Genomic DNA, 27,522 nt, shown 5'->3' with positions numbered 1-27,522 from the left:
TTTACTCGGTATTCAGACGGCGCACTCCTCATGTCCTGTGTGTCTATCCGTGTCTATTGTCTTTTGCTGGTTACAGCTAATTTCCTCTTGCAGGTAAACTGTAAATGCTAAAAAAATAAGCAAATATTAAGAAAACATTTTTTGTGACAATCGTACGCAGATTTATATAAAGGTATTTGTGCGATTACGCTACATTTCAGGGATTTCTACTGAAGCAATCACCAAAACAAGTGTTTTTTCAACCGCTGTCGACACGACCGCGGCAACATGGCCACCGCTTCTTCCGATGCCAACGCTGCTGAAAAGCTGCCGCTCGAGCCGACGATCGCTCCGCAGCTCTACATAAAAGCCAACAATTACCAGCGTTCCACTAACATCAAAGTGCTCGACTCGCCGCAAATATCGTTTGCTACAAAACCGAACCCTAGTCAGCAGTTCATCGACTTGGGCTGCGGGACGGGCGACTTCACGCTCCAAGAGCTGCTGCCGCGCTGCCAGCCCTGCCGCAGGATTGTGGCCACGGACGTCTCCCGGGATATGGTGGAGTACGCCAAGGAGAACTTCACGCATGCGCAGATCGCGTACGAGGTGCGTGACGTCGAAAGCGACATCTCGGGACTCGTCGAGAAGTACGGCAAGTTTGACCGGGTCTACTCGTTCTACGTCCTGCACTGGGTGCAAGACCTCACTGCTGCCCTCCGCAATGTGGCCGATTTGATGACTGACGAAGGGGAGTGCTTGCTGGTGTTCCCGGCTCGCCTCGGTCTCTACAAGATATGGAGAAAACTTGTGGAGATGGATCGATGGAAGCCTTACAAAGGAGTGCGTTTACAGGCTCTTTCAGTCCAGTGCTACACAGAAATCGTGAAATTCTCTTATACGAAACTGAGCACTATCACTACACTCGACACTTGTATTAAATTTCATTACAAGCGCTATATGGTTAGAGAAAAGGAGAGCTGACCTATAATATGTACAGAAACTTCCTCGAGTTATTATGTTAACCAGAACGCGCCAGGCAATTGCTAATTGCCAGCTTGCATTACCTTTTCCAACATAGTACTCGTATGCCATTACTTTAAGCCTAATGCTAGCGGTCAATGACCTCTTCAGCTATTTTGTAAAAATTTCAGTTTTAATTTTAAGTGTTTTAAATAGATTCGCACATAAAAACAACCTGCAATGTTGACCAGTACAACTACAACAAAAACAAATTGGGCCCACGCAGCCGAGTGCTCACAGGACTCCTCCTGTAACTCTTTTCACGCAGTGATGCCATGGATTAGAGTGCGTTTTATATTTCGCTAAGAATTGGTATCAACATGACAATATAAAATTCCACTCCATTGCCACAACGAAATCGGCACATCACTCATGGTTTCAAAAATTTCAGGAAGGGTTGCTTAAAAAGCAAACACTGAATACCTTGAAACTTTACTGTGAATATCTCCAACACTTGAGCGACAGCATGTAGGTTGTTCTTATTTCGTCTGCGGCGTACTGGCGTGGACGCCCGAGCGCGCGCTCTCCTCGCCCTTGCGCTCTCCTTGGCCGCTGCGCGTCGTTGAAACCGACGTGCAGCGGCCAATAAGAGCCTCGTTCCTTGAAACGATGGCGCGCTCCTGCCAATGGGACTGAAGCCAAAATCCATCGGGTTTCGGCTTCATTGCGCTCCATTAAGAGCGAGGAAACTAGGTTTTAAAGCTGGTGACGTCAGCTCGCTCTATGAGATAGTTAATGATTTCGCATATTAAAAAAGAAGGCGATACTATGACTCCGCCATTCAGTAACTCTGGTGAGGACAGCTTTAGGTCCGACAGCGGCTGCTTCTGAGAAGAGCCGCGAGGCAGTAAGACCTGACTGAAGTATTATATCAAATACGACGAGTATTATTTCCAATATTTCTTTCCGCCCGAAAGGAGCCTGTTTTAGGTACAGGGTGTGGCGTATACATAGCTTGCAAGTTTCGGCATTGCTGGGTATTAACTTTTTTTTTTCTACTTACCGGTTTCTTCGAACTGTAACATCTGCGGTGTGAAGCTAACACGGCGAACCGAACGCTCGCGGCGCAGGAAACAATGGCGTGGCCGCAAATGACGTACGTCACACGCAATCTATGTATATGAGCTAACCCGGCGGCAATCATGCATGCTGAGACGGCGCAAAAGTCATGCGGGCAGCCCCACACATGTTAAGCTGTAAAAAGCAAAAGGTTCGAATAAGATGCTACATTTCCTATAAAGTCGGAATACGGCAGTCGGTGGTACAGCTTACCGTACCGGAGACTCCCCATGCCGCATTTTTATCTCTTTTGAGTAGCACTGAATTCGGTCTGTCCATGTTGCCGCTGTCTATACTTTAGTTCATGAAACTCTGAAAACTCGACCCACTTGCAGAAGCGAAATTTCGATTTTACGAGCTTACAACGTAGAAATAGAATACCACCCGACAAAAGCAAGCAAGGACAGCTCAATATTCATGGAGTGAAATTCCACAACAAACTGGATTCACATAATATATTATTTATCTATTTTTATCGCAGGTCATTGAGCGCTTTATTCCGCCAAGCCAGGACATCAAGGGCAGGTCAGGCCTTAACTCGTATATCCTGAATGTTCTGGAGACGGCCAACCTCAAGCCACTCACATGCCAAGTGCTGACCCAGGACCGAACCGGCATGAATATGGACCAATTCATCCGTAAGTACGAGGGCTGATTTCTGATGTTTTATCAGTCGAATTCTGTGAGAAAACCACTATGTAGAACCGTCAGGATGAATCACCACGAAGGACCGTCATAACTGAACGTCACGTCAAATTCCCCCACTAAATTTAGCCGATAAATCATTGTCACTTGACGTCACTTTCCCCGTTAAATTAAGCGTGAAAACGAAGGTAACGTGACCGTCATGTGAACTCAAGTCACGTGGCGTCTGTTTCTCCGTTGAATTTAGCATGGAAAAAACGTCGCGTGACGTCGTTTTCTCCGCTAAATTTAGCGGGGAAATTGACGTCAGGTGACCACGCCATGTGACCTCCAGTCACATTACGTCAATTTCCCTGCAAGGGGGGAAATCGATGCAACGTGAACACGTGATGTAACCTCAAGTCACCCGATGTTATTCTTCCCTCTACATTTAGTGGGGAAGTTCATGTCAGGTGGCATGGCCCCTTCACGTAATGTAAGGTGGCTCTGCGAGGTCATAGCTTGCGCCGAACACATTCTGTGCTCCCTGATTAAGCTTGTATAGTTCTTTTTTTTTTTCATTATTCGATGATTTTTTGTTTTGTCATGAAAACTTTCTTAATATCCACGGGATTTAGATGCGTACTCTAGCAGCTTTTTCACGTAGTCGCCGCATAGATCTATGCTGTTATTAGGATGCGGCACACGTTTTTCAAGCACTCCCCGAAGGAGGATTCCGCCGTTCTCAGCCCTTCCATTATGCGCCAACGAGACCGTCACTCGCAAGCATCTTCAGGAAGGACGTACAGGAATCTTTGACGAATATGGTCAGTAAAGATCGTCTGTGACGACTGATGGTCCTATTGAACTCGTAAAGGAATTACTGAGAACCTAAGCGGGTAACTTTGGGGAGGGGGGGGGGGGGACCTTCAAACGCTTTGACATTGTCATAATACGTGCCTAAATCTATGCGTTGATTACGTAGCTAGAGTATGTGTCTACCGCGTGGGTCAAAGGGATTGATGGCAGTTTGAAGGGACGATAACTTCGCCTGTGGGACTTTTGCCGAACACAGTTTTCTTCTTATCTCTCTTTTTTCTATCCTAAGTGGTCAAACGTCTGTTCGCATTTACCTCTCTTTCAGAACTCGAAGTCTCACTAAATCCTATTCTACCACTGCTGTCCGAAGTATCCAAGATGAAATTTAAGACCGACATGGCGGATGTCATCCGCAAGTTGTGGACCCAGGAACCAGCCGGGGACACACAATACCACACAGACATCTTTGTGGTCCACGCCAACAAAATTTCAAAATCAGCCTAAATATTTTTTAACAACCAGTTCTAATTATGGATAAGCCATTCACGTTCATCCAACGCGAAAGAAGTACAACTGTATGGCTCTAAAGTTTTTCGCAAAGAAAAAAAAAAAAAAGAATAAAAAAGCACTTATACTCACACCGTAAGAACTTCTGAGCGATAGCTCTCCCGCAAAGCACTTCCAAGTACCGATCTTTGCAATGTGCGGTACGAGCTCGGCGAGTTACGAGGCTGTTAATATCTTGAAACATATAAAGAACTCACTGTGGCACTGAGCGTCACGTTTCGCCATGCTCTTTGCAAAGGTGCAGACTAAAGTTCTTGTCCCATACCTATTACCAACAATGATTTGCTCCTCCAGGTACTTTGCGGGAGAGTAGTCCCTCCAGATATCTTAGACTGCAAACTGAAAGCCGCAAGCAAAGCTTGCACTTAGGACCAATCACAATCTCATAATTTATATACAAAAAAAAAAACCTTACGACTTTGTATTTCAAAATATTTAATAGACCTTGCAGGAGTACTCTTTGGGATGATGCTGATTAGGGCACCACTAGAATCAAGGTAAATCCTGCAGTTCGTAAGTTTATGCGGTGCCGGATGTATGACTGAAAAAATGCAATGAAGTGACAAAGGCGTGATTGGGTGTTTCGGTAACGTATATTACACATCGCGGATTTTAAGAGGACTACAATGAAGGTCGTTCTTGAACGGCGTGTCAATACAACCGATGTCTCGTCTGCGTTTATCTTTGGGGTGTCGCATTCCGACCCTGCAAGATACAAGAAGTGTCAACAAATGTACTACGCGTCTCCACGTTCAAAACGAGCCGTCGCCGACACTGTAAGTCTGCTTGCACTACTAGAACAAAAAGAGTTACACAAAACATGAAGGAAGAGGATATACAGGGTGTTTCTTGAAATGCAAGTCAAATCCTTCCTGTGAAAAGTACGCATAGCACAGAAAATATTTATTTGTTGTTGGTCTGTGCCTGAGGGACTATTTTGGAAAATTAATAACATTCGGCATAACTACTTGATACCTATTTCGAGTAATTACCTTTTTAACAACTAAATTGAAAGGTATGAACATGGTGTAGGTGAAACAGCACGTAACATCGAGGACTAAGAAAAGGAACACACAATATTGTATCAGAACACACATCACAAAGCACAAGGTCGGTATGGCATCCCGGTCTGTTTTCTGCTCCCGAGATAATGAGCCAAATTTGTTCGAGGGTCAACTCAAAGGCAAAGGGGCTTCCAAAAAACAATTGTACCAAAAAGGATTCCAAAGCGTTTGTGTCTTGTACTTTGGTTGTTGTATACAGGATACCCCTCTCTTGTGGCAAGGTCTATATTGGGACAAACCGGTAGAGGCTTAAAACACAAGCTCAGGGAACACGAATATTCCTTGAGATACGGTCGGCGGCCACCTGTCGGTGCACTATAGGACTTGCAAGTGCAAATCATCCCTTAATGAGACCGCTCTCAACGTTACTCGATCAACTCAGTTGGCAAACTCCCATGGAGAGCATGATTCCTTCTCGTACCCCTCAGCCGGGCGAACACTGTTCAAAGCGGCAACGTTCTTGCTCGCGGCGCGTCTTGCAACAGCAGTTCAGACACGGCCGCAGCGGGCAAGAACGATAACGCTTCAAACAGCATATCCGAATCTATGGGTTATCAGCGGAAACTGAAGTGTGTCAGCGCGTGTCTGGGGAGTCACGCTCTCCGTAGGAGTTTGCCAACTGAGTTGATCGAGTAACGTTGACCGCTATGTAAGGAAGGCACCGAAATAAGGTGACGAGAGAAGTGATAAACGCCTTCCACATTTTTAATTACGGAGCGCAATGTATAAGCAAGCCATCTGTGGCATTAGCAAACAAGAAAAAAAAACTTTTTTTTATTATGAATGGGGGCTAGCGATGCGTTTATCGATTAATCCCTTTGTGGCGAGACAGTTTGGGTCGTGATTGCATGGTTGAGTGTGCCTTTTATGTTTTCCTGGTTTCTGTTTTTATTGTAGGAGTTCGCTTGGGCGCGGCCATAAACCGAGCAAGATCGCGGCGCCCTGAGCCCGTACTTGCACACGTGTATAATCACAACGCTGAAGGTCACATCTTGTGGTGAACTTACAATGCGCACCTTGGGCGCACCGTTCTGCCGTAGCCATCACATCCAGAGTTCACGTTCAACAAGTTTTACATGGTCAAAAGAATGCCTGAATAAGGAGGTCTCACTTAAACCCTCCATGCACAGGTGTTCTGTGCAGCCGTCTGGTGGTCAAAGTAGGATCTATCGGTATACGTCCACGGCGCTCCGTTTCCGCGGGCGAGACAGCGTTTCCCATGCCTCGTTAGGTTGTCCGCAGCATTGTGGACAACGAAGTTACTGCTGATTTTTCGTTGCATGTACGATTGCTTCAGCGGCTGAATGAATAAAGCTGAGAGGCTTTCCCTTGTGAAATTCTAGCGAGTTCCGGGCAAGCCGTAGGCAGTGGAGCCGGCGGAGCGTCGTGGCAATGTATCCCAGAGGTTTCACGGTGTGAACCGCCACGCAAGCTCTGTTCGCGTCGTTTTTTTATTTAGTTTTTACGGTACAAAATTGCGTGTAGCTGGCACTAAAGTGACTTTAGCCGGCAACGGACACCGTTTTGATGCAAACCCTAGTGGCAGTCCGTGAACGGAGACGTTCAAATTCCCGAACCACCTACTTCGTGTGCAAATAAATGAGCCTCACCACTTTGCCTAGACCACCACAGTCTCTCTAACATGAAAAAAAGAAGGGAAACCTAAGTGCATGAAGGTTAACGTAGCTGTGGCAATTTACACATCAAATATAAGTGCCTGAAATTTTTCTTCTTATCTCCGAAATATGTGAAGTGTGTAAATACCTTTTTTGCCAGCTAAAACATTTGCACATTTTTATTTACAAATAAATGCTAAACCGACTTTTTTGCGTTGTTCGCGTCTGTTCATGATTATTGATTTGTGACACAAATCAAGAAGCATGAAGCAGAAATCAAGAAGCTCGTTGACTATATTTGGCTCGTCGACGACTGCTGCAATGTTTGTGTCCCCCAGGCTTAGGGCGCAGGTGTTGACGAAACCGCATGGGCATTCCCGCGTTGGGCTAGTCATGCACGATGCCTTTACGAGTGCGATTTGCACTCAGGTTGGGGAGTTTCCGTAGATCAATTCAGCATTCCCGAGTCCCCCCCCCCCCCCCTTGAAACAGCCGCCACTGGGCAGGGCAAACACTGCACGGCGGCGCCCAAGGGATACCTAGGGCACCCACCCCGGCCCTGAGAGGGGGGAGGCGGCGGGGTCTGGTTTGCTCCCCCCCCCCCTCATTTGAAAACAAATTGGTACGCCACTCCTTATTGCAACGTCATTCGGAACCCTGCAGACACAGCATTTTTGATGCGGAAGGTCCGGCAAAGGGGAAATAAAAGAAACTACGAAAACTGAACTCCCTACTAGTCCTAGTCAGCGTAAAAAATTGCCTGGGTAAGATGGCACACTTAAAAAAAAAGGGAACACAATGCACTCGGTCGTCGAAGAATCATCTGCGCGAAACATTTAGCCACGACTTTGCCTACCTGCTGGATATCGCTGCAAGAATCCTCTTCCATGGAAAGCAGGCGATTGTCAGAATAATTCTGGTTTCCTAAGTTGGAGCACTTTGCTTTAAAATATATTACACCGTCACTTATCCTGTTGGGTCGCAAAAAGCGCGACGTATGGCCACTCCCGCACTCTCGTAAACCGCCGCCTCCACATGCGCTTATGGCGCGACAGACGGTGGCGCCATCGCGGCACGCACATAGCGTATGGTAGACATGGTACTTGCTGCACCTTCTTCAAGTAGGGTACCCTAAACACTGCATTCACAGGTGACAGTACTTTAAAAAAAATACCCAAACACCAGAAAAAATTATTGCAGGCTTTCTCGTGGTTGTCGATTTTTCTATTATTTTTCCATTTTTTACTCTAGGAGCCTGCTCAGACAGGCGTGAAACTTTGCGAGAACTCTTGTTTGCAGTGCTCATAGCTGGATTCCTACCGTGTTGCAATCTCTGTCTCACGGTTCCTGCCGTAGCAAAGTCAAACATAAAAAAAATCTTCCGTATTTCTTTCTTTTTTTTCTTTTTTTTTTTTTTTTTGCACCTTGAGCTTGCACTTTTGGTTCTGGCTTTTCTGTTCAGTGTTCGGTGGATCGCGCATCCCCGCTTGTTCGCCGCAGCGCGAGCACTGTGGCGCGAGTGCGGCCACCGAACAACCATCTCGCATGCCGTTTTTTTTTTTTTTTTTTTTTTTTTTTTTGCTAGCGTTGAAAACGCCGGGGACAGTGTGCTAAAGAGACGTTTTCTACTCGTTTGTCGTCATTCGCCGAAGACGTTCTTTAAGATCCTAAGTGAGGCCTGATACTTGCCATTGAGAACACGTGGAAATTTTTACGAAAGAGCAGTGTCGCAGGGAAAAAGCACAACTCGTCGAAAGCAAATTTCGCCCGTCTGGCGCCGTGCTCAAAGCTTCCTTGGCACGCCGAAGTGCTGTGTCCCTGTACCTTCGCACGCTTGGATACCGATCAAAAATTAAGTTCAAGAAAAAAAATATATTAAAGTGGGCTAATGAAATGGAATGAAAAAAACACGTAAACAGGAAGGAGAGAGAACAAGCTTTGTGCTAACTTGGAGGTGAAAGATAAGCCACCGTGGGCACAAAAGCAATGTCTCCGGAGTTGAATCTAGGCCACCATCCACTTTCTGAAAAACAGCCGAAGTAACTTAAAGGGGCCCTGCAACAACGTTTTGACTGGTTTTTAATTTGCACCGAACCTGAGCGCACTGAACGTAGTAACTTCAAGAAACTTTTCTTTTCTCAAATTTCGCTTTTTACAAAAACGAGCAAAAAATAACCTCCTTCATGACGTCGTAGGTCCTGGCTTGAGTGGCCGTCAACTAGAGGAGTAGTGAGCTCATCGAGCGCGCACGGCTGCCGCACTCCGTGTCGACGGGTCGAGAGGGCGCCACTAAAGCACGTGTTGGATATGCTGTATAAAGCGGGCGGCCAGGGCGGCTCGCATTGCATTTGCTGCGCGATTAAAGACTAATTCGGCATAACACTTATTAGCCACAAACGACAGCAAACACGGGGTAAAGATCAGTTCAGAACGGGAACCCCTTCGCGCTGCCATACCGCCAAATGGCCAAATCGCCTGCCAAGCCCGCGCCGAAAGCCTTCGGAACGCTTTGAACCGGTCGGATCCTCGAGCCGGTATACGATCGCAGCGCCGCCACGTACATCCGGGACCTTTCTACGCTCGCCCTTCGTCGAAGCCTCATACCACTAGCCCTTTCTAGTATGCGCCGTTTTTCTGCCGCTTGGTGGCGGGTTTGTCGACGGGAAAGCAGCTAAACGTGGGAATGCGTAAGCTGAGGGGTGTGTCTGAGATTGTGCAAGTGGTTGTGTACACCATTTCAGAAGTTCGGGGGCAGTCCGGGGTAACGGCGAGGAGGGTTGTCGAAGCCAACAGAGTAATTAAGGGTATGAGTCGACAGCTTCGGTACGACGTAATGGAAGTAGACAGGGAAGTGTACGAGGCTGGCTCCCACCCTTTTGCAGATGGCATTCACTACAGTGAGGCCACGGGTTACAGGGTGGGGGATAGGATGGGCCGCACGGTGACTGCTTTTTTGAGGGGACCGAGGGCCCTGGGGGCACTGAAGTAACTGAAAACCCAACAAAGTCAGGAAAAGCACCCAGGGTTAAAAAGAGGAGAAAACGTAAGAACAGGTATAAACAAACAGCACAATCAGACATTGGATATATTAACATTCAGGGTAGTAGAAATAGGTCAATATGGGAAGAGGTAGAGGAGCAACTAAGGAAGGAGGATTTAATGGTGTATGGGTTTCTGGAAACACATCTCAGAGACATAAAGCAGCCACCTTGCAACCCTATGTGTGGGAAGAATGCAACAGAATGGGGGGAACGAGGAAGGGAGGTGGAATTGGAGCATTTATTAAGAACATGAACTTTCAAAGGATCAGAAAGGAGTGCGCCGAACATTTGTGGCTGAAAGGAAAAGTCACTGAGGAGTGTATTGCAACAGGAGAGCACGTCTTTATTTATTATTTCAGACGTCCACTCATGGTCGCTAAAGGCCTACACCAGTACGAACTTTGTATAGTAAGAAAGGCACAGCCACCGGATTCACTTTTCGCCGGAGAGACCGGCCAGTCTGACACAGTTTTCCCTATTTTATTTTTATTATTATTTGCACGCAGATAACAGCGCAATCGGACTCTGTTAGTCTTTTTTTTTTCTAGCATAGTAATACACAATATCTGGCATACCAAAATATGCGCATCTCCGCTTGAAATTTCCAAAATGACGCTATTTTAAACAGAGTTTGTACGCCAGCCGGATGCTAGGTACTGCCCACTCGGCGGAGCAGACGACATACGGGTGAGAGGGGGGGGGCATTTTTTTTTCTCTTTTTACCCTCTCTGCAATGACCCTAATGGAACGGGTGACTGACGTTGAACTGTGTTGAACTCGATGTATATTTTGGTGGAAACTTTCAGGGACTGTTGAGAGGTACATTTTACATGGCCGTATCCCAATGGTGCACAAGCAGCGCAAATGCCAAGACCCACAAGTTTTTGTTTGTTCATTTTTCTCAAGAAAAGACAGGTGAGTATGTATCTCCCGTACTCAGTTTTATTTGCTCAGCGAACTTACCATTAAACTTTTGCTGCCCATAGCTGTTAGTTTGCGGGTTTACCGTACTATAGGCAGGCTCGTTCTCACAGTAAAAACACATGCTTTTCTATATTATCCACCCCGAACAACTACGGTTTTAATGAAGTTAATGGGATACGCTTACCCCCACTACGATTTGGGCACAGCTGCGTATTTAAAGAGTAACAATTATGTTTAATCTTGAAAATGCTCTTTGGCGGTCCTCGAACAGACGGAGGGTAATAAAAAGAAAGAATTAGGCTTCCTATATTTTAATTTGAAGTTTCATTTATTTCTGCATGGTTCCGGGTGCGACAACGGCATTATGTCATTAGTTTGTTCTCTGTAGATAGACATTTGTTTTGTTTTTAGATCAGTTTAAAATTTTAAATATCATGTCCACATTGTCATTACAGATGCTGGGACGTGAAACGAGCATTTGAACGTTGTCTCAAGGAGGAAGAAAACTTCGGACACTTCTTCAACTTCGTGGTTCCTAACCAGTTATACAGCCTGTTGAGTGCCAACATTTTTCGAAGCTTTGAATAAGTAAAAAATGAAGCTAATGATTGCTGGAGGCCACCTAAGTGGCTTATATTTCTTAAATCAGTGAACAACTTTACTTTCAGTGAACAGCTGATCCAACGTTGCGTGTTGAATGCGTAATTTTGTGGGTCAATGTGTACGCTTGTAAAGATATATGTTGGTGATAATTCCCAGGAAGTGATAGTGATAAAATTAGTGATAAAGCCCATTCCCAAGAAGGCGTCCGGCGCCGCATGTAATAATGAAGTGACGAGATCGTGCACAGATGACATTAGGTGCTGGCGATTTAAACTGGAGCTTCTGGGCGAGGATAACACATTATTTTCAGTGTTTTTTTTTTTTTGTTTTTTTTCGCGCGTATGCAGGTGCAGTGCTGTACTTAATTTTGTTTTAGCATGTGTGGAATAAATATGCCTTGAAATATTGTCACGGGTGGTGACCAAAATAAAAGGAAATAAACGGGAAGAAATAAACGTTTAATGTGGCGAACTTGTGCCAAAAAAATAAAGGGAGAACAAAGATAATAACAGAGCGTCGCGGGCGTCGAGGTCGGCGTAGCAGCACGGTCGAACGCTGGAGCGAAAACTGACTCCGGCTTGCCTGTGGAGCCGCTTTTGTACACACGTTGGCTTCTGGAGCATTCGACGTAGAAGGTTCGACGCGTAGAAAATTCTGACCTCGAATCAGCTAGACGGTTCTCGATTTCACCAGAACATCACATTACAGTGTTAACAAAAATGCATAGCCGCGGCCAGGAATCGAACCTTGGCCCTTCGCGTGGGAGGCAAGCGCGATAACCGTTAGGCTACGGCCGCGCTGCCTACTTGGCGCGCGGCAATATTTCGGTCGCAGCTCTGGATTCCTTACTGGACGGCGGGACGCCTCGAAACAGAACAACGAACGCACACGACTAGGCACCTTATACAGCTGAAAGCGAAATCGCACCTGGTATACTACTTTAGGAACTTTTAGCGAACTGTTACCGCGTTCCGCGTACCGCACTATCGGAGCCGTTGAAACATGCTTTATAGGCACGCACCCGGAGTGAGACTGTGACCGCGGGGCGCGCGCTTATTAAAGGGGGACCAGCAGAAATATTCTTCTGCCTGGCGGAAAGTCCTCATCGCCCTCTTTCTTTCCCTTTCTCTCTTGTCCCCACCCCCACAGAAAGCCCACAGGTGAATGCCCACAGAAAGGTTATAGCTTGTAGGGTACGGCTATCCAAGAGCTAAAAATGATCCACTAAAACGTTTAGAATCGACACGCACCATTCCTGCCTTCTCACTTCATGTGGTTGTTGGGATGTGTAAATATAAATGTCATCTACATTCGTTGGCCATTATTAGTGTTCATTAAGCACACAATAATTCGTGCTCGCTGCTAGAAAACAGAGACCTTCTACAAGATGCCCGCGCCTGGTGCATAGTTTGCTTTTCCATTGATCCCACTTTGGGGCAGGTTTGAGCGTGATAAGCCGTTTTCTCTTTTTTTTTTTTTTTGAAGATGGAATGTTTTATGAACATCCTTACATATTCCTTACATCCTTACATATTCAAGTCAAAACATCTCGAACATGTCTTTTGAGCTCCTTGATCAACCGAGAATATCTATGAAACATTCCTTCAGTGGATGCGGGGATCAGACATGTACAAATTACTCAAAAAAGGTAGTGGGGCGCCGGCCCGTCGGTAGGAGGAATTGGCTGGGCCGGCGCCCCACTACCTTTTTTGAGTAATTTGTACATGTCTGTACAAATTACACTAACCCTACTAACCCTAACGAGGGTTAGTAGGGTTAGTAGTAGTAGTAGTAGGTTAGCAGGTAGTAGTAGTAGTAGTAGTAGTAGTAGTAGTAGTAGTAGTAGTAGTAGTAGTAGTATAGGTTAGTAGTAGTAGGTTAGTAGGTACCTAACCCACTAACCCTAACGAGGAATACGGCACCTGCGCAGCAGGCCAGCGGCGGGGGCGGAGCACTCCCCAAGGCACCGAGACCCAAGATGGATTACGTCGAAGTGGCAGGTGAGGACATCTCACCGGAAGAGTGTACAGCAGAGGCCGGCTGGCTCGTGAGCCACCGACAACGGGGCACACGAGCCCTCAACAAGCTAGGCCTCACGGCGACGAGCACAGCCAAAAACGACGCAGGTGGCCGGACAGGAAACCGAAAACCACGTCAGAGACACAGGAAACAGCGTCAGCAACCAGCCCTCCCACGCGAGGACATAAAAATCATCCTGCGGCCACGAGAGGGCCTCGATGTTACCAAGGTGAGATGAGCTCCGCGAGGCTACGCGACGGCGTATTTTGCGCCATCGGTCTCAAAGAGCAGGAAGCCGAGGGAGACCTGCTACGGGTCAACCCGGAGAAGAACATCATCGTGACAAGCACACCAAGCATGGAACGAGCTAAGAAATATAACTCCATTTCAAAAATCTGCATCGCAGGCAAGACCCATGAAGTCACCGCGTACGCGGCGCCGCCAGAGGATACTGCGAAGGGGGTTATACATAATATCCCAGATTGTGACACCGCGGAAGACATTACGCGCAGTCTTGTCTACAACAAGAACCCTACCATCCTTCAGGCACAAAGAATGGGAAAAACCAAATCGGCGGTCATCGTCTTTGAGGGCAACAAGGTGCCCTATTATATATATTACCGTGGAGCGGAGTACCGGTGTTTCTTACATAAAAAAAAGCACGAAGTGTGCTCCACCTGCGGAAAAGTGGGACACCGCATGGACGTCTGCCCGACGCCCGAAGACAAAATATGCCGCTCTTGCGGTGCAAAGAATCCACGAGAAGGGCATAAATGTGACCCCAAGTGTGCCCTGTGTTGTGGGGATCACCCCACTGGAGACAAAAACTGTAAGAACCGGTTCCAAACGCCGTACCTACTACGAAAGAGACAGCGAGAAAAAGAACGTCAGAATGGCGCTGGTCAATATGGCGGGCACCGAAACGCAGAGTCGACGTCCGTTCTGGGTGGCAGCGAGGGCGGCGGGAGAACGAAAGAAAGGGGGACGAGAGATCGTTCGGGCTCCTTCCCACGTCTACCCCACCGCGGATCAGGGAGCGACAACGACGCGGGACAGCGGAAGCAGCGCCGGTCAAGATCTAACTCAAGATGCCGGAGCCCTAACACCCAAGGCCGACATGAGTCAAGATCGACATCCCGAGGCGGCCGACACGAGACTCCGGGGGGAACCAAGCAGAACAAGGTGAGCTGGGCTAGCACGGTCTCCCACAGCTCGGCTCCGCAGAATGCAAAGAAAAAGGTTAGCAACCAAACTAGCGCGCAACAGGCAGACAGGCAGCAGCAGGGGGAACTCACCAAAATCAAGCAAATGCTAGAGATGGTAGTCGCCGAGAATACAAAGCTAAAGGCTAAAGTGGCAAAACTAAGAGGAAGCGAAAACGCCGACAAAGTAGTCCCCGAAACGCAGGGTCCCTCGAAATCGCAGGCCCCACCGCCAGACCAGGGCAAGGCAAACACACCACGACCCACACAGGTCCTGCTAGCTGAGGACTCGTCCAGTGACGAGATGGAAAACTCGGAGCCCGAGTCTCCTCCCCCGAAGCGTAAGGCGAAAGACCCAACAATAACAAACATCCCAAGGCTCACAAAGAGAGCAGAACAAAGGGACGCAGAGACACTGCAGCACTTCGGGGAGAAGCTGAGCGAAATGCTCACCACAAAATTCGAAGCCATGCTGGCGAAATTTGCCGAGAGCATAGGCACGCAAATCGCAGCACTTAACGCTAGGGTAACGGCGACTGAGGCCACCTCACCGCGCTTCACCGGCGGGGGAGGAGGAGCAGGGCCGATGAAATCCACCAAGCCTTACGCCAGACCCGTATCATTGGAAAGCGCTAGAACAAGCCTAGAAAGTACACAGCTTAAGGATTATGGCACCGAATAATCACAAATACATAATTTGGCAGTGGAATTGCCGCGGGTACCGCCGCAAAAGGGGGAACCTACAGCAATTCATAGACAATAAAATAGCAGAGGAGGCGCCAGACGTCATATGCCTGCAAGAAACGGGAGCTTTGGCTAAACTTTCGGGGTACAAACCGTACTACAGTGAGGATGAACCGGCCTCGGACGATAAACGTATAACAGTAGCGACCCTCGTTAGACGTAATCTACCGGTTATACGGCGCGATACCGGCATAACTACCGTGGACCACGTCCTCGTGGAGATCATCTCAAGCCAAAAAAGGGCCATGGGAAGTCTATTTGTATTAAACGTATACAGCAACCCACGCAAGCAACAGATTCGCGAACCTGTTTCGCAAGACATTAGACATTGCAAAGCGTCAAACACTAGTGATAGTAGGTGATTTCAACGCACACCACCCAGCCTGGGGATACAAGCGGGAAATGGTCAAAGGACGGAATCTCTGGCTGGATGCCCAGCAGGAGAGGCTGTCTCTGGTCACCGACCCCGCGTACCCCACTAGGTTGGGAAACAGCGTATGTGCGGACACCACACCGGACCTAACATTCACAAAGAACGCTAAAAAGGAAGTCGAGTGGCTAAACACGCAGGAAAATCTAGGAAGTGACCACTATATAGTGGCCACAAAACTAGAAGCGGGCCTCCACAAACCAAAAAAGGGCACGCAGCTTAAGATCGTCGAGTGGGACGAGTTCAGGGAACTAAGAGCAGCCGAACGTTATTCATGCGAGGACAAAACAGGGACGCACGAGATTGAGGACATCGAGTCGTGGGTCGAACAGCTTCACACATGCGTACAGAAAGCAACAAAGACCATTTCGGAGGAAGCCGAACTAACACAAGCCGACGCTAAGCTTCTGCACATGTGGGAAGCGAAGCAAGGCTTGCAGAAAAGGTTAAACAAACAAAAACTAAACCGCGCACTTCGTCGACGTCTAGCGATCCTTAATAAAACAATAGAGGACTACGCAAACCAGCTGTCGCGCCAAAACTGGCACAGCACGTGCGACGGTATGGAACTACAGATTGGACTTGCAAGAACCTGGAATATCCTTAGGTACTTAATCGACCCAGATAAAAGTAAGACCACGCAAAAACACAATCTAAGTAAAATTCTGCACACCTACCAGGGCACGAACGACGACCTAATCAAGGAAGTCCGCAACAGATACATCGGGACCAATCCAAAAGAACAACTTAGAACATACGCTGGAGCCTCGAATGAGACTCTTGACCATCCGTTTACGACGGCGGAGGTGCGGGGAGCCATACTAGGTCTCCGCACCAAATCCGTTCCGGGTCCGGACGGGGTAACAAACACAATGCTGAGGAATCTAGATGACGACTCCATCGAGGCTCTCACCAAGTACATGAACAAGTGCTGGAAGGACGGTAAAATCCCCACACAATGGAAGACCGCTAAGGTTATCATGATACCGAAACCGGGCAAAAAGCTAAATCTGGAGACCCTGCGGCCCATCTCGCTCACCTCATGCGTGGGGAAGCTGATGGAGCACATAGTGTTAAACAGACTAAACAAGTATATGGATGAGAAGGGACTCTTTCCCCATACCATGATAGGTTTTCGGCCCAGGCTCTCGACTCAAGACGTGATGCTGAGGCTCCAACATCAAATTATAGATGGGGAGGAATGTTCCCCGCTAGACACCAGGGCCATTGTGGGGCTCGACCTCACAAAGGCGTTTGATAATGTAAAACACGCAGCAATTCTAGAGAACTTAGAACAGTTGGAGGTAGGTCAAAGGACCTACGACTACATCAGGGATTTTTTATCTGACAGGACGGTCACCCTGACAGTAGGGGGGGTTGAGTCTGGCGAGCTGGAGTTGGGGAGCAGAGGCACGCCGCAAGGCTCTGTCCTCTCGCCTTTCCTCTTCAACGTCTCTATGATCGGCCTACCCAGCCTCTTAGAGAAAATACACGGCCTAAATCACAGCCTGTATGCTGACGACGTCACACTCTGGGTGGCTGGCGGCAGCGACGGGCACGTGCAGGACACACTACAGCAGGCAATAAACGCGGTGGAAGGGTACGTGGAACCGAAAGGCTTAAGCTGCTCCCCACAAAAATCGGAGCTGCTCCTTTATCGGCCAACCCGGAGAGGGCAAAAAAAGGAAGCAACCACCGAAAAACCACGAATTCATCTATACGCTTGCGGGGGGCTGCCCATCCCGGTAGTACACAGCATTAGGGTCTTAGGCTTGAAAATTCAGGAGAACGGCCACAACATCGAGACAATCCGAACACTCGAAAAAAGTGTGTGTCAAACCACCCGCCTCATTTCGCGGATAGCCAATAGGCATCACGGAATGAAGGAGGGCAACTTAATCAGGCTGGTCCAGGCATTCGTCCTGAGTCGAGTAACCTACGTCGCTCCCTTCCTTGACCTCAAGGCAGATGAGCGCAATAAAATCAACACTTTAATAAAAAGGGCTTACAAGCAGGCAATTGGCATACCAATCACGGCCTCCAACGAGCGCTTTGAAGCACTAGGATTGCACAACACGCTAGACGAGCTAGTAGAAGCACAGAGGATGGCGCAGATGGAAAGGCTCACCAAGAGTCCGACTGGCAGACACATCCTCCAGACGCTATACATATCAACTACGAAGGAAGACTCGGGGAAAAACACGACATTCCACCCGATATCAGGGGGCATATACATATCCCACCATTACCAAGAAACATGCACTCCGAACACAATACGGAACGCAGGCAGGCCAGAGCACAAGCACTAGATAAAAGGTTCGCACACCTCGAGGACGTGGTTTACGTGGACGCCGCAGATTACAGTAGTCGCGACGCCATGGCCACATCGGTAGTTGATCGAGAGGGCAAGTTAATTAATTCTCGCACGGTCTTCACGACTTCATCCGAGGTTGGGGAGGAAGCAGCCATTGCACTGGCAATGACCTCGTCCTCCCGGATCAAATTCATAGTAAGCGACTCCAAGCCGGCAATTTTAAATTACACGAGGGGACGCATATCGTCCGAGGCACTCAAAATTCTACGGACCGGTTTCCACGGAGATCGAGTTAGGGGAGTTCACATCGTGTGGGCGCCAGCTCACTCTGGCCTCCCGGGGAATGAGAAGGCGCACGACGCGGCTCGAGGCTTAACCGACCGGGCCGACGTCACCAACATCTTTGACGCACACTCGTTCCGCCGGTCGGACAGAGACAGGCTGGTTGCCTATCGGGACGTGATTAACCACTACAGGCTGGGAAGGGCTAAATACCCCGCAGCAGACAGGACTCTGTCCAAATGGCAGGCAGTGGCGTGGCGCCTTCTTCAAACTAATACATTTCCAAACCCCGTGGCGTACAGTCACTGCTATCCGGGGCTTTACTCCAGCGCATGTAAGCATTGCGGGGACAGGGCCGACCTGCAACATATGGTCTGGGCCTGCCGCTTTAAAAAACATAGAAACAACAGAAATAGAGCTCAAACTTTAATGCTAAACATTAGAACCTCCGAGCAGTGGGAGACCGTGCTGCTCAGCTCGGACCCGGGTGAACAGGTCCGTCTGGTCCAGATGGCCGAGGCCGCCGCCAAGGAACAAGAACTCCTGGCCGCCGACTGAGGGGGGAGAGGGGGAGGCTCTCTCAACACTCCCCCTTCCCTGACCCCATCTATGGGCAAATTAAATGTTGTCATCATCATCATCAAAAAAGGTAGTTAAGTTAAGTTACTGAGTATCGACGCCAAAAGTAATTGGAGTAGAGTAGAAATTACGCATTTGTAATTGTAATTGAGTAAACTACTAACTACTGCAAAAAGTAGCGAGTTACTTTGAAGTTACTTTCGAAGTTACTTTTTATATTTTTGTGGTTGCACAATGAACAGCAGTTTTGATCCCTGAAAAACCCTGCCAGCCTAAAATAAATGCAGTCGTTTTATGGTTTCCGTTTTCACCAAAATAGTTTATTCGCTCGCAGAAGCAATTGAACTTCGAAGTTCTTATCGGAGAGTTTTCCCCTTTTTCTCCTAAAGACGTCCCCAGCCAAGCTAAAAAGACGTTCCACCGACGCACTGGATGGAACGGCAGCGTTGAATTTCAGAAACAGGCTGTGCAGGGTCGGGTACTTCAGGACGTCCTTCACATCTCTATCGTCTGACTGCAAGTAAAGCATGACGTCCTGGGCTTCTGAATCCCGCCTGCAGTGGCCCTCCTCGTTGAAGCTGAAGAAATCTTCAGGCTCTCCTGTCGCTGGGGGGTCTGAAGTTACGTGGTGTTCCCGCCGTGGCAGGCGAGAGACCTCAGTCTTCAGCAGCTGGATCACTCTGTCACGGTCAGCTTCCGGTACCCACTGCCGCTTAAAGCGCGGGATGAGGACAGCGCTTATCACCAGAGCGGTGTCGTCCATGGCACCTGCGAACCTGTAAAGAGGACAAAATATTTAACATGCTCGTCGGGCCAAAATAATGAAAATCACATAACTTCTAGCGCCACTATAGAAGTATCACCGGTTTACCTTTTTTCAATGCCGTCGGTAATTGCGCTTTTTAGCGGCCTACAATACTGGAGGCCGGATAGCGCCGCTGGTCGGCGTCTTGTTGCAGTTATTGTGGGCAGCAGGTACCCAAGATACATCTTGTCATCCGCTTGCAGTATGTCCAGCGCGTTGGCAATCGGCTTCATCACCTAGTCAGAACGACATATCACATTTGTTACAGTACATTTCAAAAAAGTACTGACAATAAACATACCTCGCAGTACTCGCTTATGAAATCTGCTTCTATTGGGCGACGAAGGATCGGAAGTTTCAGGCGCAGGCACAGCTCCTCCAGTTTTTGCGGCTTCTCCTCCAATATACCTTGCAGGCATCGCATCGCGTCGTACCGTGAATTCCAACGCGTGGCGTTGGGCACAACAAGATACCTGCGTCATTTAATTGATTCAGCAGCGTTAAATAAGAAAAACGCTCATTCGAATATACAGGTGTTTTTTTTAGACGGTTCACATTTTTCTTATGAAGCCATGAAAGTTACACTAATGTTGTCTGTGTAGGTGAATTATACTGCTTGTGAGACATATTAGGGGGGGGGGGGATATGGAAAATAAACATATTCAGAAACTTGCTGAGCGTGATGAAAAACTCAATTGGTTAACTGAAGAAAAATATGGTGCTCTTTCCGCGCTCCGAAAATGCATCCAAATTCAACGAGTGCTACACTCTAAGCCCGGTCCCACTTAGTAAGAGGGACATTTCTTCGATTTTTTCCCACTTAACTTTAAGGGGGGCGACAGACCTCTTAATATTACATGGAGATGCTCCCTCTTAATTAAGTGAGACACCACCCCTCTTAAAGTAAGCGAGGCGGCGTCTCCCTTAAATTTGAGGTCAGAGTCCCTTAATTAAGAGGGACAGTTTTTAGATATTTTCTTCCTTAAATTCGGAGGGACGGTGGCCCGCTTAAAATGCAGGGGCATAGTCCCCCTTAAGTCGGGGTCACGCTGCTTATACTTCATACAAAATACATTCTGCAGACATGTTCTGAAACGAGTCGCCTCGACATCCGCGCTTCGTACGCCACGAGGTAACCGATCAAGAGGTTACTTTGTCACGTGGCATACAAAGCACGGATGTCGCGGTGACTCGCATTGGAACATGTCTGCAGAATGTATTTTGTATAATGTATAAGCAGCGTGACCCCGGCTTTAAGTTATCTCTGTTATTGTATCGTAGAATTTCTGCTCCTTCGTGTTTTGAGTGTAAGCTGACATGCTGCACTGCACTTCTCGCACTTTTGCTGATATGGTTTAACCAAAGTTATTTTGTGCTGCGTAGCAGAATTGAAATTTGATCTGTATATCTTGTTTGATAAACGGAATCAATGTGTTAAAGAAAACAGTAACAATCTTTAAGAGTAAACACTGTTTTATTTGCCATGACACAAGAAAATATTTTGATATGTCTTCATCAAAATATTAATTATATAACGATGTTCTGGTAGCTTTTACGAATGAAAAAAGACTTAGAACGACGCCAGAAATCGGCGTTTCATGGAAGCTATCACACAAAAAATTTCGTGCTGCAGAGTGACTCATTTTGACTATCATAAACAACAACAATACAATCGTGCTGGAAAAAAAAAAAAACTTTTTTTAGCGGATAACACAAAAAGAAAAGTGCATTCTAAAAAAAAAGCCCGTGCGTCTACTTTCCCGCACAACACTTCGAAAGACAATCACCATAACTCTCGGAGGCAGCTCAGCAAATGTAGATGCCGAAACATGATTATACCAAAAAAATGAGTTGCGACATTAAGCACAACAAGCGTGATGTTTTGCATTGGTTAATGTCACAACTCGGACTGGCTTTTTTGGTCTAATCTTATGTTTCGGCATCGTGATTCGCTGAGCTGCTTCCGTGAGTTACGGTGATTGACTTTCCAAGTGCTGGCTCGGGAAATTAGATTCCTGTGCTTTTTTTTAGAGCGTAGTTACCTACTTCATAGCATTAAAAACGAATTATTCGGCGTCTCTTGCCATCAGCAGAAGCTCAGAATTTCTGTTGTTTTTGAACGGCCATAAGCGATTTTATGAGCTTCTCCGACATAAACTGAATCGAAACACTTTATTTTCAACGAGCAGACCCTAGAGGAGTCCATGGGTTTGTCCACATGCCACGGGGTAGGAAAGCCCCGTTATGTAATACACCCATAAGCACATGACTAGTGGTGCCCCCTCCATAGTCGTGCCTAGCGGTGAGTTTCACTGACTAGTTCCCAGAAACGATCCCTTTCTCCGAACCGAAGAAAGTCTTGGGTCTTGGAACTTTTTCGTCAGGGGTAAAATCGTCCTGCAAGCCGCAATTCTTAAAAAAAAAAAAAAAAATTGCGTCAGCGTCAAACTTAGATTTCTATTTTTGCATTCGCTTTTTCACATACCATAGGTGATGAAAGAACTTCTGGCCAATCGAGACCGGAGGATGGTCTTAATGTTCAAGAATGTTGTTGGGTTGTCTCCGCAGAAGGCCCCTTTTACCTCCTCCAGGTTTCCCAGCATGGTGACGATCGTGTTATGGAACCGAAGTTGTGCATCCACCTTTAGCTGAATGAAAGACCATATTGTTTTCCTTTAGATACAGAGGGTGGGAATTAGAATAAAGGTAATGAAGCGCTTTCACCTGTTATCAAGCAGGCGATAGGAAACAAATGCGAAAATAAAGTGCAAACAGTTCAAAGATTCGGAACCCAATCTGAATGCGATGAAATAGCGAGTGACATTAGCTTATGACGCAACTTCTACTACTATTAATTTTTGGTACGAGAATAGACTGCAGTTTTGATTAATTTACGAGAATCAATTGTTTCTGTATTACCAAGACAAAACGAAAACGCATTTAGTAGTAGATGAACTTTAGAAGCCCCATGTGCTTTAGAAAGCATGGATTGCATTTGGGGCTCGAAGCTGCAGAAGTGATCTAGCGCATGTTTTAGAAAGCAACATAATCAAATAAAAAATTACATTTCTGTAAATATTTCGCCGCAAGCCATTAATTTTTTTTTTTTTTTTTTTTTTTTTTTCAGAAGCAGTGCATATGCCATCAGAACGTAAATAGAGCCTACCTACATACCGGAATACAAAAAGTTAATAATTACCGAGTTCGTTGTGAACCGTGTGCGGGTGGCCGCAGTAGGCTCACCACTCAGGGTGGTGCGTTCCACCGTGCAGAGGGTCCCGGTAGAGCTCTTTACACGAGCAATCCGAGCGGAACCCCTGCCTGATTCCCTTCATGTCAACGTTCGTTGCCATTGCCTCACTCTGAAAACAAGATTGTTAATAACGGTCAGTCATTTAACGCCCACAGTCAACGCACTAGCCCTAAAGCGCATAAGAAAGAAAAGAAAAGAAAAAAAGCAAACTTCTGTTTATATATTTTTCGCGGATGCACGACACAGAAAAAAAAAAAATTCAGCCAGCTAAAGCAAAGAGCATAATAAACATCATAAATAATATCTCCAAAAACAAAAACATGGTCGGCGCCAAAAAAAAAAAAAAAAAAAAGCCGGTAGCTGTGCCGGCACGACCGTCAAAATATAACGAACAAAACAGTACGCCAAAGATATACAAAAAAAAAAAAATGTACTCCCTGGCCGCCGCTACACCCTTCCCCCAGACGCCGGGACGCCGACGCAACGCGAACACGTGAAGAAAAAAAATCCTTTATTTCTTCTTTTTGTTTGTGCTCGTCCAATCCCCCTGCCCTTTTCACAAACATACACACACATTATGGGTTTTTACTCGCCGCCCACTTGAGAAAAAAATGTTCATAATCACTGCAACGCTAACGATGTCTACAACATAACGTTGCAGTGTAAATTGCTGTAATGAATTGTGAAGGCAAACAAACGCAAAATCGCCAACATTGTTTCTGTCAATCAACGCTCTCGGGCGGTCAACCTCAAGCATTTAGAGTGCACACCGAGAAAGAAATCGGCGAGCCAAGCTTACAAACACTGACTCCCCCAGCTAGGGTGCCTTTATGTTGGCTTTGCCTTAGGGAGGGTGATGCCATCCTTTGTAGTACTCGATGCCGACAGTGTACGCTCACGGATAAAATACCAGGAAATTGCCGGTAATAAAATGCCGGCGTAGCACTGGCAAAGTTAGCAGCTCGAGCTGGGAGAAGAACGATCGCGCGTTCGAAATTGAAAAGTAGACAAAAGCGCCGGACAGAAAATGGTCTGATATCACCAGCTTAAGACAGACGCGTACACATTGGGACACCCTAACCCGCTAAAAGTGTTTTGTGCGAAAGACAGCCCTGCGGCTCACGGCAGGACAAACGATTAGCGACGCTTTGTCCTAGCTGAACGAGCAGATCCAGGAAGCGACCGCGTCCGCGGACTACAGCTGAACACTCTCACTCTACATGCAAAGCTCGTGCATCTCACAGCCAGCGTGAAAATATTGATGGCTCGTTATTCCCACCCGCAATGCACCCAAAACAAAAGCGCCAATATGACAGGATTACTCACCCGAAGGAAGTCAAACGAGCAGCATGACGCTTGCGACTCTCCGGCAACGACCGTTTCCAGCTCTCCGTGAATTGGCGCGAAGCCTCAGCACCGTCTGAACTCTTTGCCATGGATTAGTGCGCCTGCCCCCCTCCTCCTGACCGAACTACATTGGTCCAGTTAAGAGGGACCGGTCCCCTCTTAATATGAAGGGACACGCGTGAATCTTTTTGTCTGTCTTTCCTGTTCAGAGGGACTAACGAAACGGTTTCCTTGGTCTCTCTTAATATGTTGGTGTCCCTCTAGATGTTGCTATTTTATTTTTCAATTTCCCTCTTAAAAAGGGCTGTCCCCCTGAAAGCATTGTTGTCCCCTCTAAAATCAGAGGGACAGCGTTTTTTATGAGGGACCGGTTTTAGAGTGTAGTTTTAGCGCACCGCTCTGCTCCCCATACATTCGGACGTGTTCTTTTCTTTTTTAAGTTGCCTATTTTAGTTTTTTTTTTTTTTTAAATCTCTTTTACTAATATGAAGTTAAATTACCATATTTTCGAGTATTATTTGACTTATAGTAACAATTCGACCATATTATGTCCCCCTGGCCGCATAATTTACCAGCCCAGAGCTCAACAGTGTAGCTTTCACATCTGTTTATAAAAACTGGGACTCTCAGAAAAAACAAAAAAAAGAAACATCCTAGGATTTGCTCCCAGGGCAATTTGGTGAATACTCACCTTCCGCAGAGGTCATGAATTTCATCTGCCGCCAACGTTGATTGATTTTGCTTGGCCCAGAGGCTCTGGCACTTGCCGAAGACCGACTGGCTTAAGGTTCGATCCTTGTCGTGGTCTGCTCTTTGGGCGTCGACACTTGCTACAAGGTTCAGCGTGTGCGCAGCGCACCTTTGATGTGGAGGCAAACGAAACGGCTGACCATTCTCCGGAACTGACGCCAAATCCACTATGTCTAACTCCTCACTCTCTTCGTCATGTTGACCATAAACTCTGTAAAAAGATGCAAACATTCAGTCCGTAATCAGTATAGCACATAGTGCACTATACAATTAAAAAGTACTGTACCGGAATGCCTTGAGGAAATTCGAGCCATTATCCGTGATCACCTTGACCACTTTGCTGTGCACCTTGTAACTTCCTCTAGCTCCTCAGCAATATTTTCATACGTCATGCTGCCTCTTTCTCTTCTGCAACACAGTGCCGCCGTCTTTCTCACCAGTGTCATCGAATCGAGCCACAAGGCGGTGACCCCAAGGAACGCACTAAACATCAGTGGAAAGAAAAACCAGAAAAAGTATAAAATACTGACACCTGCGGATGTATACTTCGTGCGTTCTTTTTTTTTTTTTTTTTTTGTAAGAGCTAACACAAATTGTGGCGTTTCGATGGACGAAAACACGTTCGGGAGCCTCTTCTACTACGCGACGAGTTTATACTTCGTTCCACCCGCCGTACTTCAGCCGTACCCGCCGTACTTTTTGCCTCTGCAGCCCACATCACTATTTGATGATGATGTAAATAAAATTGATTGATTGATTGATTGATTGATTGATTGATTGATTGATTGATATATAATTACAGCGAACAGCCGGCGGGATGAAATTTAGTGACAATATATTTCCTTCTCTTGCCCTTGCGTTCGTTCAAAGTTGAAAAGAATAAAATCGTATTTTGAGTGCCAACCGCACCGTTCAGTGGGATGCTTCATCAGGTCACAATACTTCTTGATAGGCGCCAAAAAAAGCCAAATTTGTTGTATGAAAGTTAAGACAGCGCTACGTCAGTGAAGCACGGCTACAAGCCTGCGGTCTTTCATTTGGACTACCCTGTAGTGATTAAACGAACACATGCCGGTGCGAAGCTCATCTAGTTCGTCATCGTAACGGGCAGAGGGGAGGTTATAAACTCAGGATCCCCGAGATATGCCGCCCGCCAACGGTGACCTACGAGCCTGCACGGCCTTGCAACCCATCGTTGTTTTCTATTTCCAGTGAAGCTCTATTAATCACATATGCCGCGCGAAATTTCGATCCACGTGCTTCGAGCTGCAGTTTGTTAACACACTCGGTCACCGATCATCCACGTGTGCACTGAGGTGTATTAAACTGTTTAATACGCTGAGCGCTGCTAAACTTTTATTGTGTTAATTTTAAACGTTGCGTTTTATCACTTCTCCTTTGAATATAGAAGCTCCACCGAGAAAAAGCAATGTAAACTGTTCGCCCGATTCTAGAAATGTCTTTTTCTTCTTCCGTTTCTTTTTTTTTTAATTTAATAATACAAGGGCAGCCTTTTTTTAAATCATATCTCTTCGCGCTCAAATAGTATAAAACAGCACCTACCGGTTTAAACCTTTCCAGCAATCGGCCGTGATTGCGATGTGCTCAGCTCTCCCCAACTCGTCCAGTAACCGCTGCTTGGTCTTGTCAGAGCGGGCAGCAATGCGTTCCATGAGCGCACGTCTCGTCAGTGGAGTCTTCGTCGGCGCAAGCCGTGTCACCATGTTGAGGAAGTCTTCGTGTTCGACGACGGAAAAAGGCTGCATCGCCCCGATTACAAAGTTTTCGACGACCTCCTCGTAAGATTTCTGGGTTAAAACTCCGGAACGAAAGGCATCCAGTTTCAGCTGCTTGGCTTCGCTTTCTGCTTCAGGCCTCGATCCAGAGTCATGGCATGCCGTTCGTTTGCGAATGCCGCTGTCCAGTTTCGAGAGTTGGGTAGGGTGCAGCGACTGCAATTTATGACATTGTGTCAAGTGAAGCACTCCCAATAGTCAGACAAAATATAACTTTACGTTTATGTTCATTAGCTAAAGAAGTTAGGCAGCACAACATTTTCATTACCTGGCGAATTGTAACTACGATCATAGCCCGACCGTAAGAGCTACTTGCAGGTTTCAAGCTCAAAGGTAATATAATTTAAGCAGCGGTCAAAAGGTGCAGGCGTGAAATTAACTTCGTATTCTATTGTAGCGCCAATCACAAGCACTAGTCACAGCGTTCGTCTGTTGCCGTAAAATCAGATTTTCACAAATAGCTCAAAACGAAGTAGAAATATAATAGAATGCAATTAAATGCAAAGGTGCAAGCGAGCTGGACAAGAATGATGAAAATAAAGAAATGTAGCTCACCTTCATATGTTTCCTGAGGTTGGAATTTGACTTCTTGCATGCAGCCAGGACCTTGGTTTTCGGAAGACATAGTTTGCATTTCGCTTGAACAGAGCTTTCTGTCTCAGAAACAAACACAAAGAAAGGC

At 46.9% G+C, this 27,522-nt stretch overlaps 1 protein-coding gene and 1 pseudogene across 1 annotated transcript; one reads left to right on the top strand and one right to left on the bottom strand.

Annotated features, from left to right (window-relative positions):
• The first annotated feature begins 267 nt into the window (after positions 1–267).
• LOC8035451 (juvenile hormone acid O-methyltransferase-like) lies at positions 268–4,008 on the top strand. Its single transcript, XM_029982836.2, has 3 exons — positions 268–822; positions 2,543–2,699; positions 3,830–4,008. Exons 1-3 carry the CDS (start codon positions 268–270, stop codon positions 4,006–4,008), a joined length of 891 nt encoding a protein of 296 aa, XP_029838696.2.
• Positions 4,009–18,330: 14,322 nt separating this feature from the next.
• LOC120837817 lies at positions 18,331–27,465 on the bottom strand (annotated as a pseudogene).
• Between the last annotated feature and the right edge of the window lie 57 nt (positions 27,466–27,522).

This window comes from Ixodes scapularis, unplaced genomic scaffold (genome assembly GCF_016920785.2).
Source record: "Ixodes scapularis isolate PalLabHiFi unplaced genomic scaffold, ASM1692078v2 PGA_scaffold8__174_contigs__length_109621045, whole genome shotgun sequence".
Taxonomy (NCBI): domain Eukaryota; kingdom Metazoa; phylum Arthropoda; class Arachnida; order Ixodida; family Ixodidae; genus Ixodes; species Ixodes scapularis.
Note: the sequence above shows the minus strand (reverse complement) of the source record. Positions and strands in the feature narration are given on the sequence as shown.